The sequence below is a fragment of the Corvus moneduloides genome, chromosome 2 (genome assembly GCF_009650955.1).
Source record: "Corvus moneduloides isolate bCorMon1 chromosome 2, bCorMon1.pri, whole genome shotgun sequence".
NCBI classification, from domain to species: Eukaryota; Metazoa; Chordata; class Aves; order Passeriformes; family Corvidae; genus Corvus; species Corvus moneduloides.
Window position 1 is genome coordinate 13,028,528 of NC_045477.1, and position 15,679 is coordinate 13,044,206.

The window sequence follows — 15,679 nt, forward strand, 5'->3', positions numbered from 1 at the left end:
TCCCCTCTTCCCCTCTGCCCTGCGGACACTGGGCACCAGAAGAAAGCTCCGGGGAGTCTGTGTATTAGAACACTGCTACAATTCCTTTTTAAGGTTCTTAGAAATGCCTCTGCCCAAATTAAGGTGCAAACGAGACCATATGCCAGTGACAATGGTATGAGTTTTATTTGATGGTAAATATTAGAGAAAGAAAGAAGTAGAAAATAGTTGGCAGGGGGACAGAAAGAGTGACAGGGACAGAATAAGGGAAATATCACCACTCCGTGGATCCCAACAATGTTTCGTTGACCCTCTCCAGCTGGTCTTCTTGGTGGTAAAGGTCCCCCCAGAAAGCATAGAATCCGATGGGTTTATATACCCTCGAGCCAGGTAGCAATGTCCAGGCATGTCCCCCTGGGGGAGGGGGGGCAGTCTCTCACTGCCGACTCTGGATCTGTTGCATCACGCGCAGTCCTGTGCTGCAAAGCCTCTCACGTGAAAGTGCCGTGGCTGTGGCCTGTGGGGTTGGGAGTTCCACAGCCGGGCCGGTTTATGTAATGGAGGATGGGCTGTTCAGTGCCTCTGACCAGAGGTTACTCCGTGAACCTGAAACCTCCTCCCTCCCCCTCCCCCCGCCTCGATTGGTTGGGGTGGTCTGTGTAAACCTGGCTTCTGTGAGCTGCGCTCTCTCCCCCCACCCCAAACTCAATTTATCTAATCAGCAGTTTGACTTTCAGTTCAAAGTCCCACCATTCAGGGAGGCATCTTTGGTTGTAGCTCCTTCATAATGAGAAAAAACTTTATATCGATGGTTGAGGCATGAACTATTTTTAATCTCAGACAAACACATTCTATATTTACATATAAAGGAAAAAACCAAAGAAGAAAAGAACCATCTGAAGAAAAACGCCCGCTGGCTCAGGTGGCCCCAGCAGAGAGAGCCTCCCAGATCAGGTCGCTGCAGAGCTGCAGCACTGCAGCTAGCCACGGCCCGACAGACGAGGCCGTGTCCTGCATGCCCTGCGGAGTCCATCTCGCAGCACCTGGAAGATGGAGCGCGGAGCTCTCTCCAGGGCCCGCAGGACGTAGGCTGTTTGACGCGCCAGGCTGGAAACGGCAGGGCTGATGTCACGGGACGCGTCTTCAAGGGCTGCAAGAGAGAGGAACAGAGGCACGGTCAGACTCCGCATCTGCGGGGACCCGAGGAGGACCCCCCCTGCCAGGGCCATCCCAGCCTGCTCTGGCCATGGCCAAGAGGGAGCAGGGACCAACGGGATCGAAGGCCCCTGGACATCCGAAGGTGCTGGCCACAAATCCCGCACGCGCCCCTGAAACCTCTCTGTGCTCTGCCCACGCCGCCGCTCGTTCCGCGCAGGGAGCAGAGCCCTCCGCAGCCGGGGCAGGGATTGCAGCTCCCCCCGCCAGCCCCTGCTGACAGCCGGCTGCACTCACTCACCCTCGCAGACGAGCTGGAGCTCTTCCTGCTGGCCCCTCAGGTGCCGCCCGGCGATGCCTGGGAACACAGAGCCTGTCACGGCCCCAGCGGCACAGCTCCCTCTCAGCGGCGCTGCCAGCCCTGCGGCCGCACGCATCTCCTCGCCCCGGCAGGGCTCAGCCCGGGCCCTCGCCGCATCCCGACGCCCGAGGGCACGGCTGCGAGAGGGCGGTGGCAGCCCCGAGGGCAGGCGGGGGCTCCACGGCCCCTGGCCCGGGATTCCCGCTGCCGGGGCAGCAGCCGGGGCTGGGGCCAGCGCTGCGGCGGGGCGGGGAGGGGAGGGGGCCCCGGGCTCGTGGCTCACCCAATGAACCTGATGGCCGCCTGTCGCAGGGACTCCTGTGGGCTCCGCAGGTACGGCAGGGCCCGCCGCGAGTGCTCGGCCGCTCGGCTTCCTGTCCTCTGCCAGCTGGAGAGAGCGCCAGGAGGGAAGGGTTGGCGCGGGCTTCAGCCCCTTGGCCGGGCGCTGCCTGCGGCCCGCCCTGGCCTCCCCTGCCCGCACAGCGCTGAGGCCCGGCCAGCGCTGCTGGCGCCGGGCCTCTGGAGGGGGCCGAGGGCCGGGCGCTGCCCGGGGAGCCGCGGTGCCCCCCCGCCCCACAGCCCAGCGGGGCCGGGCTCCGTGGGCACCCGGCTCGGGGCCACAGGAGCCTGGAGACGAGCCCGTGCGGCCCAGGGGATGGGAGCAGCGTGTTGGGCGCAGGCTGGAGCCCCTGGCTGCAGCACTGGGCGGGGGGCACAGCTGCCAGCCCCACACACGGAGCAACCGCAGTCAGGGGGCTTCTCCAGCTGCGACTTGGGCTTCCAGGCCGTCCTTACCAGGCCCTCGCCGAACCTCCATGTCTGATCCACGTCCAGCATGCGTTCGAGATCTCTCCTTTTCAGGAAGCTGGCCGCACAACGCAGCGTTTCCCCGGGAGGCCTGGAGAGCAGCAGAGAGCGGGAGATGGCACCACAGCCCAGGGTACAGGACCCGTGTCCTTGTGCTGAGGCCAGGAGGATGCTGCAGCCCATGCGGCGCCAGGGCAGGAGGCGGCCGAGCCCCCCTCCCAGGGGAACCCCGGCAGCCCAGGAGTCCTCACATTGGCCACGTGCCAGTCCTCGTCATGGCAGTGGAAGGAGAGTGGGAGCAGGCTCTGGCGCACGTGTGACTTCAGGGCCTTTTTTTCCCTTGCCGTTAATAAAGCCATCATCTCTTGGAAGACGAACATGGAGCGCAGCCGCACCTGGCTATCATCCTGTATGAAAGGAAGAAAGACAGACCTCCGCATCGGCCGCTCCAGGCCCACCTGGGCACGGGCCTGAAAATGCACAGGGCACAAAGTGTCCGGGCAGCAGCAGCCAGTGGCCGTGGCTGGGGGCACGGAGCCTTACGTTGTCAAAGAGTGGCAGGAGGGCCTCAGCCAGCTGCAGGGCGATGGGGCTGGGTATCGGGGCACCACTGTACAGGAACAAGTAGCTGAGGACGGCGACGGTCATCCCAACCCACGTCGCTGTCGTCTTCCTGCAGGAGCTCCACGAGGCTTTCGGTCAGGCTCCACATTCCTTGGTCTGGTGCGGAACACAAGGCTGTGCAACCGCACCCTGCTGCTGCAGGGCCCAGAGGCCAAAGGCCTGTCCCGAAGCACTCGGGCAAGCTGAACCGGGAGGCAGGAGAGCTGGGAGCAGCTGCCTCAGTGCCCGAAGCCCAGCCAAGCCCAAGCGAACTGCGTTCCCCAGCCCCACGCTGCCAGCGCAGCTTCAGCCGCTGCCCCCTTCTCACCATCGAGGGATGCTTGCTGAGCACCACAAGGCCTCTGAGCGCCAGGCGACGCCTCTCCCTGCACTCGCTCCGCAGGTTCTTGGACATGATCTCCAGGACGCTGTCACCCCGCATCTACTCCAGTCCAGCCAACGCTGGAAAGGGGGATCTGAGAGGACTGAAAGGCACAGGGGAGTAGGACGGAGAGCCGGCCGGCACGAGCCCGCGAGCGTGCGAGCGCTGGGCCCAGGCAGCAGCACAGGGGCGCGGGCACCGTCCCGGCAGCTGCGGCTACGAGAGGCAGAGAGCTGGCAGGCAGCTCCGCGAGGCTGCGCTGGCCATGGGGGCTCACCTCCACAAGGAACGCCAGGGCAGGCAGATCCCGGCGTGGCTCCTCCCCGCTGAGCAGCCTGAACAGGTGGCAAACGATCCGGAAACGCACGAGTTTGGAGGCCCGGGACATCTCCCTGGCAGGAGGAGAAAGGAAGCAAGACCGTGAGCCGGGGGGGCAAACCTCTGCCAGGACAGACTCACATAGGTCTGGTCTTTCCCCGCACCCTGCAAGGGGACCTGGGTCTTTTGGGAGGCGGCTGCTCTTGGGGACCCTCCTCTCCCGGCCTTTTCCAGTGTCCTTGGCCGGCCGGCCGTCCCTCGGTGACAAGGCCCTCTGACCCATGACCACGGGGACTGTGTGGGGCACCCGGGACACAGGGCACAGATGCCGAGGGCAGCTGGGGAGGAGGGGGCCTCACCTGGCCAGCAGACCCACTGCGTGTGGTGGGTGTCAGCACTCAGCAGCGTGTCCCAGCCACGCTTGTGTTCCACGGCCACCACCACGTCCTCATAGTAGAGTCGGCAGAGCAGGTCCTTCAGGGGTCTGCACTGCAAACCTGTGTGCAGAGCAAAGCCCAGGTCACGCTGGGGGCACTGGCTCCTGCCCTGGGGACATGGGTGGGACAGGAGGACTGGCATGGAGCACCTGTTGGGGTCGTGGCAAGGCCATGTTGCTCCTGGCATGCTCTCCACAAGTTCTCGACCTTCTCTGGCATCTCCACTGTGCTGAAGAACACTTGGAAGAGCAGATGCACAAAGAGGCGGGGCAAATAGACTGTCACTACGTGTGGCACACAGGGCACCTGGAGGATCTTCCACATCACCAGAGTTGCCTGCAGAGGACAGACCACGCCGAGACAGCGCTCACTGCCGAGGTGTCCATGTGGCAGGGCCCGAGCGTGGGAGGGAGAGGCCAGGGGAGACGCGGGGGGAGCACCGGGCCTGGTGCCCCTGAACCTGCCCCTAGCCCCAGTTTCAGCCCAGCGCCTGAGGCAGGCAGATGCAGTGGGGGAAGGAGGATGGAGAACTGCTGGAGCGGCGACCCGGGGGCGAGCAAGGGCCGGTTCCAGAAACTCACAGCCAGGGCAAAGACGTCTGTGTCGTCCCCGTCGGAGGTGCGCGTGCTGTGCTCTGGCCAGCTCTCCAGCACATCGAGGAGTAGCGGCATGACTGTCATTTGAAGTCCTGACTGAGCACATGAGCGTCTTCCACATGGCCGTGCAGCTCTGTGGGGTCAGAGCTCCGTCTCAGGGGGGATCTCGGCCACAGCACCGTGGCCTGGGCAGCAGCGGGGACCTGAGCTGGCTGCCAGCCCTGCCTCTGCCCAGTGCCCCTCACAGGCAGCACCCAGGCAGCCCACCGCTGTGGGGACGGGCCCCTGAGGGGCAGGGAGGGAGCATGGCAGCAGGCTTGGGGGCTGACATGCCAGGGCTGGGAAACGGAGGAGCCAGAGGGCCCTGGAACTCTGCGTTTGTCAGACACCTTGGGACGGGCTCCACAGGGCGATGGGCTGGTGAGCCCTGGGCCCTCTGGGCAGGTGGGCCCCATACCTGTCACATGATGGGGCCACACGCAGGATAGTCATCACCTACATCAAGTGGGGTAGGCCTCAGTCAGATCCAGAAGGGTCCTGGACAGTCTGTACTCAGGATACTCATTGGACAGGAGCCACTGGTGGATGTACCTCACCACGGCGGGCACCTGGAGAAGGCACAGGGAGAGTTGGAAAGCTGCCAGAGGGACTAATGTCCCCCAGCTTCTGCAGAGAAGCGCTTCCCTTCCCCAGCACACTGTGATGGCCTCAAAGGCTTAAAGTGACCAGCGGGCGTGGCTTGGGTGGCCAAGCGATTCCTGGGGGGCTCCAGCCCTGGCCACAGGCTGCTTACTTGCTTTGGGCTGGAAACGCCCTCCTCCACAAGCATATCCAGCAGGGCAGCACTGGTCTTGGTTTTGAAGATGGTGAGGGTATGCTTGACCCCAGTGCCCGTGACGCTGCTCTCTTCCTCCCGAATTCTCCTGATGAATTTGCAAATCATCTGCAGGAGAAGGGCAAAGAAGGGAGGGATGTTCCATGGGGTGCTGCCAGCGCGGTGCTCGGCTGAGCAGCGACAGCAGGCCCAGCCCGGGTGGGGATGGCTGCAGGTACCTGCGCTGTTCTGCGGAAGCGCCACGGGCGGGGCCCTGCTCTTGTGTCCGGTCCATGGCTGCATCTGGCAAAGAGCGAGCGCGGCCAGAGCTGAGGGGCTGCGGGAGGAGGCCGGAGAAACAGAGCCCCGGGCCTGGGCCGAGGCATGGGGCACGGCCGCTGCGGGGGGGGTCTGCCCCGGCCCCTCTATCCCTCCTGTCCATGGGCATATTCCCAGGGGATGGGATGGGATGGGATGGGATGGGATGGGATGGGGCCTAGCTGGCTGCAGGCACCAGCCCTGGGGCACAGCCTGCCACTCAACCCTCCTGCGGCTGCTGGAACTGCTCCAGCTCTGCAGGCTGCTGTGCTGGGCAGCTCCAGGGCCTTCTTCCTCCCCTAAGGCCTGCTTGGGCACGGTCAGGGGCCTCTGCTCCATGACACTGAGTAGATGTATGGCTACTTGCAGGAGAGATGCCTGGGAAGGTTGCGGGTCAGCAGGTCGTGCAGTTGTGCCTTGAAGGCACCTGCGACAGAGAAGCCTCAGGGAGGCTACAGGAGAAGCAAGTCCTGCACTCTGGTCTCAGAGGGCTTCCGCCACAATGACAGGAGACTCCTCGTAAATGATTCAGGTCACCAAATCCCACGGTCTGTCCTCGAGGGCAGCGGCCGCAGGAAAGGGAGACGCCTCGAAAAGCTCCGAGTCACCAAGTCCTGCAGTCTGGCCTCGAGGGCACTGCGAGGAGTAATGCCTCGGAAAAGCTCTGGGTCGGCAAGGAACGAGTGGGCTGTGCGGCACCGCTCTGTCCCGTCCTGTCCCGTCGCGTGCTCCGAGCACTGTGGCGTGGCCGCGTCGCCGCCAGCACCTATGTCCAGCAGCACGTGTCACAAGGGCCCTGGGACACCCACGGTGACCGTGCTGCACCGTGTCACAAAGGGCCCTTGCACACAATGCCACCTGCCCCTGGGCCGCCCCCAGCCCGCCCCCAGTGGCCCAGCTTGGAAGGAATCCCTTGCCCCGAGTGTCCTAAGACAGCCCGACAGGGAACTTAAAGCAACGGCTCCAACCATAAGCAAACACTTCCCCTGCTCTGCGGGCTCGGGGCAGCAGCAGGAGCCCCCACGGCTGCCGACGCAGCCGCGGCGGGAAGGGCACGGGGCCTTCCACAGAAGCTGGCACGGCCTCCTTGGGACGCGTTCCCGGCCGGTGGCCATCCTAAGCCAGGGGGTGTGACGCAGACAGGGAACGTGTGGGCCAGGGCACGAATGCTGCTCTGACCCCTGGGCCCCGGGGAACGCTGCAAATCGGCAGGTGTGGCAGAGTCCCTGCCGAAGCAGACCTGCCACCCCTCAGCTCTGGCAGCACTGGCGCCCGTCTCCTGCCCCAGAGACCTGTGCCCCGGGGGGCTTCTCTGCCCATGGGCAGCCAAAGCCAACGCGCACTGGGGTCTGTGCTCCTTCCTGCAGGGGGCTGTTGGCAGGAGCAGCTGGAGCGACTGGGGGCAATGTGACAGGAGATGTTGCTCTGTTACAGCGGGGATACTGTAACACGACATATCAAACCGGGAGTCCCGTGGAAAAGAAATATATATGGACAGATTCTTGGTAGATGTTTCAGAGATGGTTATTTCTCCAGCCGCGTGGCCGGAGCTCTGCCGAGGAACTCTTACAATCACGGGACCCGAGGGTCCTTGCCCGCGCAGGGGAAACGCAAAACAACCGACGGGGAACGAGGCTGACCAGGGCAGGGAAACCCCGTGCCTGTCCCCTCAGGGGCCCCTCTCCCAGGGCTACATGGCGGGGGGAGGAGACCCCTACATTGCTCCTTACTGGAATGAATGTTTTCATGGAGGAGATTAGCAGGAGCACCAGAAGAGCTTCAGCTGATGAGTTTCACAGGACAAAGAGATTCTAGAGAGACACTGTGACGTTTCCTTGTGCCTTTCTGTCTTTCTTGCATTCTGGAAAAAAAAGGAATCGCCCAGCCTCTGATAGTCTACGCTCCCTTGCTGCATGTCTGGCTGTGGCAGCTCACGTCCAAACACAACTGCGTCCTTGTTGAGCACGGCAATGGATGGCCACAAGCAGGGAGGTTCCCCAGGGAACGTCAAGGGAGACACCTGGGGAAGCGCAGAGGATAGGGATAGCTCGGGGAGGAGACGCCGTTGGGTATCTCTGATGATGGTGCCAGCACCCTGAAGGAGCAGCCAAGACAGGTGCTGGAAGCAGACATGTCCTGCCCTTTTCCGCTGTCACAGGGACACAGGACACACTTGTTGCCACAGGTCCAGCAGACTTGATCCAGGAACAATGGATCAAGTGGCCATGCATTGGTAGGGAATGGCCTCCAGCTCCAGCAAGAGCAAAGCAGGATCCTCTAGCAGCAAAGCCTGAGCTTGGGAACTGGGCCGTCTCCTCAGCAGACACCAAAGCGCTTCCCGCCCCCCTGGACGTCTGCCACCGCTCCCTGCTTTTCTTCAGTGCCGGCTGCTTCTTCCATTGCTCCAAGCAAGTCCAAGCTTGCTTTGGAAGCTCATGCATGTGTCCTTAAGGGGCCTGCATGGAGGAGAGGGACAGCAGCTGCAGCACAGGGCTTGTGTCCCATCAGAGTCTCTCTCTCACGATGGCACCAATGCGGCTGCCTTGGGACGCCTGTCTGCGGAAGGCGAGTCTGCCCTTGGAATAAATGAATCGGTTTCTGGGTGTTGATTGTTACTGTTTGGATGAGATATAAAAGAGGGGAGTTGATAGTTGAACAAACGAGCATGTTAACTGAGGATATTGCAAGACTGCCCAGGTGTAATATCAGAGTGTGAGCACCAGGTGGAGACGCAATTGGGGACGTGATGACGTGATGGACTAGAAAATCACCTCATGCAGGTGATGTCAACATCTTGGACCGCTACTGGATAAAGGATTATCCAATCATTCAACGCCCTCGGGAAATGAGTGGACAAAAGTGCATGTTGATAAAGACCAATAGAAGCCCTGGAAGTGAGCCAATCAGAAGAAGGATCCCAAATCCACCTATTGTGAATGGACAGAGGGTATAAGAACGGACCTGGGACTTTATCCGGGGGTCCTCCTGCGGAACTTGGGGTCCGAGGGAGCACCCAGTGGGTCGCACTGTCCTTTTTTGAGTGTTGGTTTACTCTGGCTTGTCTCACGGAGCCTGGGCTTATCCTGGGTTCCCGCTCTCAGTTGTTAATAAATAAAGGAGTTGGCTTTTCTTTCCAAAAAGTCTCAGCCTCGTTTACAACACCCTCAAGCACGGCCACTGAAGTCAGTCAAGGGCACGGGCTGCAGCCGAAGCTGCCGAGCGTCGCTGTGAGGCTGGCGAGTCAAGAGAAAGCCATCATGGCCAATTCTGCTGGAGCCTTTTGCCAAACCACGTGCAGTTGTGCCCACAGTATCCCCCTTTTTGGCATCCCGGCTGGCCCGGATGCCTCGTTGAGCAGGTGCCGGCGCTCGGGCTCCTGCTGTTCCTGGGCACACTCTGGTGCCGTTCCTGTGGCGTCCAGAGCCGCTTTGGCAGCAGCGACTCGGCAGCCCTGCTCGAGGAGACATCGCCGTCTGTCCCATGGTGGCAGCAGCCGTGCGGGCCCAGAGCGCTGTGTCAGGGGGGCTGCGGTCACAGCACCGTGGCCTGGGCAGCCGCGGGGTAGCCCGGGCTTGGCCGCCAAGCCCTGCCTCTGGCCCAGCATGCCCTTATTGGCAGCGGCCAGTGGCCTGCCCCGGGGGCCATGGGCCCCCCTGCCCCTCCTTGTCCCCCAGCCGCCCAGCCTGGGCCAAACCTTGGGGTGTTCCCCACCTCCTGATGATGCCCTCCTGAGGTCTCGAGGGACTTGTTACTGCCGCATGGGCCTGGGAGGACAGACGCATCGGGGAAGTGCCGGAACAGCCGGGTGGCAGGAAACGAGGCGGGCTGCCTGGGGTGCCTGCTTATGGCCTTTGAGCACAACCCGGTTCCTCAGGCCTTCACCCAACAGCCCGGCCCCTCAGGCTCTCCCCCAGCCCGGCCCGGCAGCGCCGCAGCCCCAACGGAGCTCCAGAGGGGCCGGATCGAGAGGCACCTCGGAGCCCTCAGCAGTCCAGCCAGCAACGCACGGGCAGGAGGACACAGACGGCGGTTCCTGCCTGGGACAGGAGTTGCGGCCATCTCCAGGCACCCGTCTCGCAGCCGTCCCCGCAGCTCCGGCCCCTGCCCAGCCGCTCTGTCGGCAGCGTTAAGGCTTCAGCAGAACCACCAAAGGCCAGGGGGCTTCTGGCCATTTCCCCTTCCACACTGCACGCCCAGGCAACTTGCTGAGCACAAGCACCCTTTTTCCCCTCTTCCCCTCTGCCCTGCGGACACTGGGCACCAGAAGAAAGCTCCGGGGAGTCTGTGTATTAGAACACTGCTACAATTCCTTTTTAAGGTTCTTAGAAATGCCTCTGCCCAAATTAAGGTGCAAACGAGACCATATGCCAGTGACAATGGTATGAGTTTTATTTGATGGTAAATATTAGAGAAAGAAAGAAGTAGAAAATAGTTGGCGGGGGACAGAAAGAGTGACAGGGACAGAATAAGGAAAATATCACCACTCCGTGGATCCCCACCATGTTCCGCTGATCCTCTCCAGCTGGTGTTCTTGGTGGTGAAGGTCCCCCCAGAAAGCACAGAATCGGATGGGTTTATACCCTCGAGCCAGGTAGCAATGTCCAGGCATGTCCCCCTGGGGGAGGGGGGCAGTCTCTCACTGCCGACTCTGGATCTGTTGCATCACGCGCAGTCCTGTGCTGCAAAGCCTCTCACGTGAAAGTGCCGTGGCTGTGGCCTGTGGGGTTGGGAGTTCCACAGCCGGGCCGGTTTATGTAATGGAGGATGGCTGTTCAGTGCCTCTGACCAGAGGTTACTCCGTGAACCTGAAACCTCCACCCGCCCCCCCCCCCGCCTCGATTGGTTGGGGTGGTCTGTGTAAACCTGGCTTCTGTGAGCTGCGCTCTCCCCCCACCCCAAACTCAATTTATCTAATCAGCAGTTTGACTTTCAGTTCAAAGTCCCACCATTCAGGGAGGCATCTTTGGTTGTAGCTTCTTCATAATGAGAAAAAACTTTATATCGATGGTTGAGGCATGAACTATTTTTAATCTCAGACAAACACATTCTATATTTACATATAAAGGAAAAACCAAAAGAAGAAAAGAACCATCTGAAAGAAAAACGCCCGCTGGCTCAGGTGGCCCCAGCAGAGAGAGCCTCCCAGATCAGGTCGCTGCAGAGCTGCAGCACTGCAGCTAGCCACGGCCCGACAGACGAGGCCGTGTCCTGCATGCCCTGCGGAGTCCATCTCGCAGCACCTGGAAGATGGAGCGCGGAGCTCTCTCCAGGGCCCGCAGGACGTAGGCTGTTTGACGCGCCAGGCTGGAAACGGCAGGGCTGATGTCACGGGACGCGTCTTCAAGGGCTGCAAGAGAGAGGAACAGAGCCACGGGCAGATCCCGGATCTGCGGGGACCCGAGGAGAGCCCCCTTCCAGGCCATCCCAGCCTGCTCTTGCCATGGCCAGAGGGAGCAGGGACCGAACAGGATCGAGCCCAAAGGTGCTGGCCACCAATGCCCCACAGCGCCCTGAAACCTCTCTGTGCTCTGCCCACGGCCGCCCTCGTCCGCACAGGGAGCAGATGCCCTCCGCAGCCGGGCAGGAATTGCAGATCCCCCCGCCAGCCCCCCGCTGAGGGCCCGCTGCCCTCACTCACCTTTGCACATGAGCTGGAGCTCTTTGTGCTGCCCCCTCATGCTCCGCCCGGCAAATCTCTGGGAACACAGAGCCTGTCACAGCCCCAGCGGCACAGCTGCCCCACACCCGGCGCTGCCAGCCCTGAGGCCACACGACCTCCTTCCCTGGCAGCGCTCGGCCCGGGCTCCTGCCGCATCCTGACGCCCGAGGGCAGGCGGGGCTCCACGGCCCCGGGCCCGGATCCCGCTGCCGGGGCAGCAGGCGGGGCCGGGGCCGAGCTGCGGCGGGGCGGGGAGGGGCCCCGGCCTCGTGGCTCACCCATGAACCTGACGGCTGCCTCTCGCAGGGGCTCCTGCGGGTTCTCCAGGTACGGCAGGGCCAGGCGCAGGTGCTCGGCCGCTTGGCTCCTGTCCTCTGCCAGCTGGAGAGAGCGCCAGGAGGGAAGGCTTAGCGCGGGCTCAGCCCCTTGGCCGGGCGCTCCCTACGGCCGGCACTGCCTCCCCTGCCCGCACAGCCCCGAGGCCCGGCCAGCAGCCGCTGGCGCCGGGCTCTGGAGGAGGGCCGAGGGCCGGGTGCTGCCCGGGGAGCCTCGGTGCCGCACCCCCGCCCCACAGCCCAGCTGGGCCGGGGCTCCGTGGGCACCCGGCTCGGGGCCACAGGAGCCTGGAGAGAGCCCGTGCGGCCCAGGGATGGGAGCAGCGTGTGGGGCGCAGGCTGGAGCCCCTGGCTGCAGCACTGGGCGGGGGGCACAGCTGCCAGCCCCACACACGGAGCACCGCAGTCAGGGGGCTTCTCCAGGCTGCGACTTGGGCTTCCAGGCCGTCCTTACCAGGCCCTCGCCGAACCTCCATGTCTGATCCACGTCCAGCATGCGTTCGAGATCTCTCCTTTTCAGGAAGCTGGCCGCACAACGCAGCGTTTCCCGGGAGGCCTGGAGAGCAGCAGAGAGCGGGAGATGGCACCACAGCCCAGGGTACAGGACCCGTGTCCTTGTGCTGAGGCCAGGAGGATGCTGCAGCCCATGCGGCGCCAGGGCAGGAGGGGCGAGCCCCCTCCCAGGGGAACCCCGGCAGCCCAGGAGTCCTCACATTGGCCACGTGCCAGTCCTCGTCATGGCAGTGGAAGGAGAGTGGGAGCAGGCTCTGGCGCACGTGTGACTTCAGGGCCTTTTTTCCCTTTGCCGTTAATAAAGCCATCATCTCTTGGAAGACGAACATGGAGCGCAGCCGCACCTGGCTATCATCCTGTATGAAAGGAAGAAAGACAGACCTCCGCATCGGCCGCTCCAGGCCCACCTGGGCACGGGCCTGAAAATGCACAGGGCACAAAGTGTCCGGGCAGCAGCCAGTGGCCGTGGCTGGGGGCACGGAGCCTTACGTTGTCAAAGAGTGGCAGGAGGGCCTCAGCCAGCTGCAGGGCGATGGGGCTGGGTATCGGGGCACCACTGTACAGGAACAAGTAGCTGAGGACGGCGACGGTCATCCCAACCACGTCGCTGTCGTCTTCCTGCAGGAGCTCCACGAGGCTTTCGGTCAGGCTCCACATTCCTTTGGTCTGTGCGGAACACAAGGCTGTGCAACCGCACCCTGCTGCTGCAGGGCCCAGAGGCCAAAGGCCTGTCCCGAAGCACTCGGGCAGCTGAACCGGGAGGCAGGAGAGCTGGGAGCAGCTGCCTCAGTGCCCGAAGCCCAGCCAAGCCCAAGCGACTGCGTTCCCCAGCCCCACGCTGCCAGCGCAGCTTCAGCCGCTGCCCCCTTCTCACCATCGAGGGATGCTTGCTGAGCACCACAAGGCCTCTGAGCGCCAGGCGACGCCTCTCCCTGCACTCGCTCCGCAGGTTCTTGGACATGATCTCCAGGACGCTGTCACCGCATCTACTCCAGTCCAGCCAACGCTGGAAAGGGGGATCTGAGAGGACCTGAAAGGCACAGGGGAGTGACGGGAGAGCCGGCCGGCACGAGCCCGCGAGCGTGCAGCGCTGGGCCCAGGCAGCAGCACAGGGCGCGGGCACCGTCCCGGGCAGCTGCGGCTACGAGAGGGCAGAGAGCTGGCAGGCAGCTCCGCGAGGCTGCGCTGGCCATGGGGCTCACCTCCACAAGGAACGCCAGGGCAGGCAGATCCCGGCGTGGCTCCTCCCCGCTGAGCAGCCTGAACAGGTGGCAAACGATCCGGAAACGCACGAGTTTGGAGGCCCGGGACATCTCCCTGGCAGGAGGAGAAAGGAAGCAAGACCGTGAGCCGGGGGGGCAAACCTCTGCCAGGACAGACTCACATAGGTCTGGTCTTTCCCCGCCACCCTGCAAGGGGACCTGGGTCTTTTGGGAGGCGGCTGCTCTTGGGGACCCTCCTCTCCCGGCCTTTTCCAGTGTCCTTGGCCGGCCGGCCGTCCCTCGGTGACAAGGCCCTCTGACCCATGACCACGGGGACTGTGTGGGGCACCCGGGACACAGGGCACAGATGCCGAGGGCAGCTGGGGAGGAGGGGGCCTCACCTGGCCAGCAGACCCACTGCGTGGTGGTGGGTGTCAGCACTCAGCAGCGTGTCCCAGCCACGCTTGTGTTCCACGGCCACCACCACGTCCTCATAGTAGAGTCGGCAGAGCAGGTCCTTCAGGGTCTGCACTGCAAACCTGTGTGCAGAGCAAAGCCCAGGTCACGCTGGGGGTACTGGCTCCTGCCCTGGGGACATGGGTGGGACAGGAGGACTGGCATGGAGCACCTGTTGGGGTCGGTGGCAAGGCCATGTTGCTCCTGGCATGCTCTCCACAAGTTCTCGACCTTCTCTGGCATCTCCACTGTGCTGAAGAACACTTGGAAGAGCAGATGCACAAAGAGGCGGGGCAAATAGACTGTCACTACGTGTGGCACACAGGGCACCTGGAGGATCTTCCACATCACCAGAGTTGCCTGCAGAGGACAGACCACGCCGAGACAGCGCTCACTGCCGAGGTGTCCATGTGGCAGGGCCCGAGCGTGGGAGGGAGAGGCCAGGGGAGACGCGGGGGGAGCACCGGGCCTGGTGCCCCTGAACCTGCCCCTAGCCCCAGTTTCAGCCCAGCGCCTGAGGCAGGCAGATGCAGTGGGGGAAGGAGGATGGAGAACTGCTGGAGCGGCGACCCGGGGGCGAGCAAGGGCCGGTTCCAGAAACTCACAGCCAGGGCAAAGACGTCTGTGTCGTCCCCGTCGGAGGTGCGCGTGCTGTGCTCTGGCCAGCTCTCCAGCACATCGAGGAGTAGCGGCATGACTGTCTTTGAAGTCCTGACTGAGCACATGAGCGTCTTCCACATGGCCGTGGCAGCTCTGTGGGGTCAGAGCTCCGTCTCAGGGGGGATCTCGGCCACAGCACCGTGGCCTGGGCAGCAGCGGGGACCTGAGCTGGCTGCCAGCCCTGCCTCTGCCCAGTGCCCCTCACAGGCAGCACCCAGGCAGCCCACCGCTGTGGGGACGGGCCCCTGAGGGGCAGGGAGGGAGCATGGCAGCAGGCTTGGGGGCTGACATGCCAGGGCTGGGAAACGGAGGAGCCAGAGGGCCCTGGAACTCTGCGTTTGTCAGACACCTTGGGACGGGCTCCACAGGGCGATGGGCTGGTGAGCCCTGGGCCCTCTGGGCAGGTGGGCCCCATACCTGTCACATGATGGGGCCACACGCAGGATAGTCATCACCACATCAGTGGGGTAGGCCTCAGTCAGATCCAGAAGGGTCCTGGACAGTCTGTACTCAGGATACTCATTGGACAGGAGCCACTGGTGGATGTACCTCACCACGGCGGGCACCTGGAGAAGGCACAGGGAGAGTTGGAAAGCTGCCAGAGGGACTAATGTCCCCAGCTTCTGCAGAGAAGCGCTTCCCTTCCCAGCACACTGTGATGGCCTCAAAGGCTTAAAGTGACCAGCGGGCGTGGCTTGGGTGGCCAAGCGATTCCTGGGGGGCTCCAGCCCTGGCCACAGGCTGCTTACTTGCTTTGGGCTGGAAACGCCCTCCTCCACAAGCATATCCAGCAGGGCAGCACTGGTCTTGGTTTTGAAGATGTGAGGGTATGCTCTGACCCCAGTGCCCGTGACGCTGCTCTCTTCCTCCCGAATTCTCCTGATGAATTTGCAAATCATCTGCAGGAGAAGGGCAAAGAAGGGAGGGATGTTCCATGGGGTGCTGCCAGCGCGGTGCTCGGCTGAGCAGCGACAGCAGGCCCAGCCCGGGTGGGGATGGCTGCAGGTACCTGCGCTGTTCTGCGGAAGCGGCCACGGGCGGGGCCCTGCTCTTGTGTCCGGTCCACGCTGCATCTGGCAAAGAG

General features: G+C 63.1%; 2 protein-coding genes across 2 annotated transcripts; both read right to left on the minus strand.

Annotated features, from left to right (window-relative positions):
• Positions 1–2,526: 2,526 nt before the first annotated feature.
• On the minus strand, positions 2,527–4,722 carry LOC116436651 (the record flags this gene model as incomplete). Its single annotated transcript, XM_032093923.1, has 8 exons — positions 4,624–4,722; positions 4,192–4,378; positions 3,965–4,102; positions 3,770–3,899; positions 3,565–3,679; positions 3,202–3,347; positions 2,846–2,975; positions 2,527–2,709 (listed from the first exon to the last, which is right to left on the minus strand). Coding segments are annotated over exons 1-8 (1,128 nt in total), but the record flags the coding sequence as incomplete, so codon positions are not given.
• A 1,407-nt stretch (positions 4,723–6,129) lies between these two features.
• LOC116436658 (maestro heat-like repeat-containing protein family member 7) lies at positions 6,130–15,676 on the minus strand (the record flags this gene model as incomplete). Its single annotated transcript, XM_032093936.1, is given in 17 exon segments — positions 6,130–6,197; positions 6,318–6,536; positions 7,706–7,790; positions 11,011–11,074; positions 11,409–11,466; positions 11,708–11,810; positions 12,219–12,320; positions 12,478–12,633; positions 12,767–12,943; positions 13,152–13,307; positions 13,480–13,594; positions 13,881–14,018; positions 14,108–14,295; positions 14,541–14,688; positions 15,013–15,161; positions 15,345–15,509; positions 15,512–15,676. Coding segments are annotated over 17 exon segments (2,256 nt in total), but the record flags the coding sequence as incomplete, so codon positions are not given.
• Between the last annotated feature and the right edge of the window lie 3 nt (positions 15,677–15,679).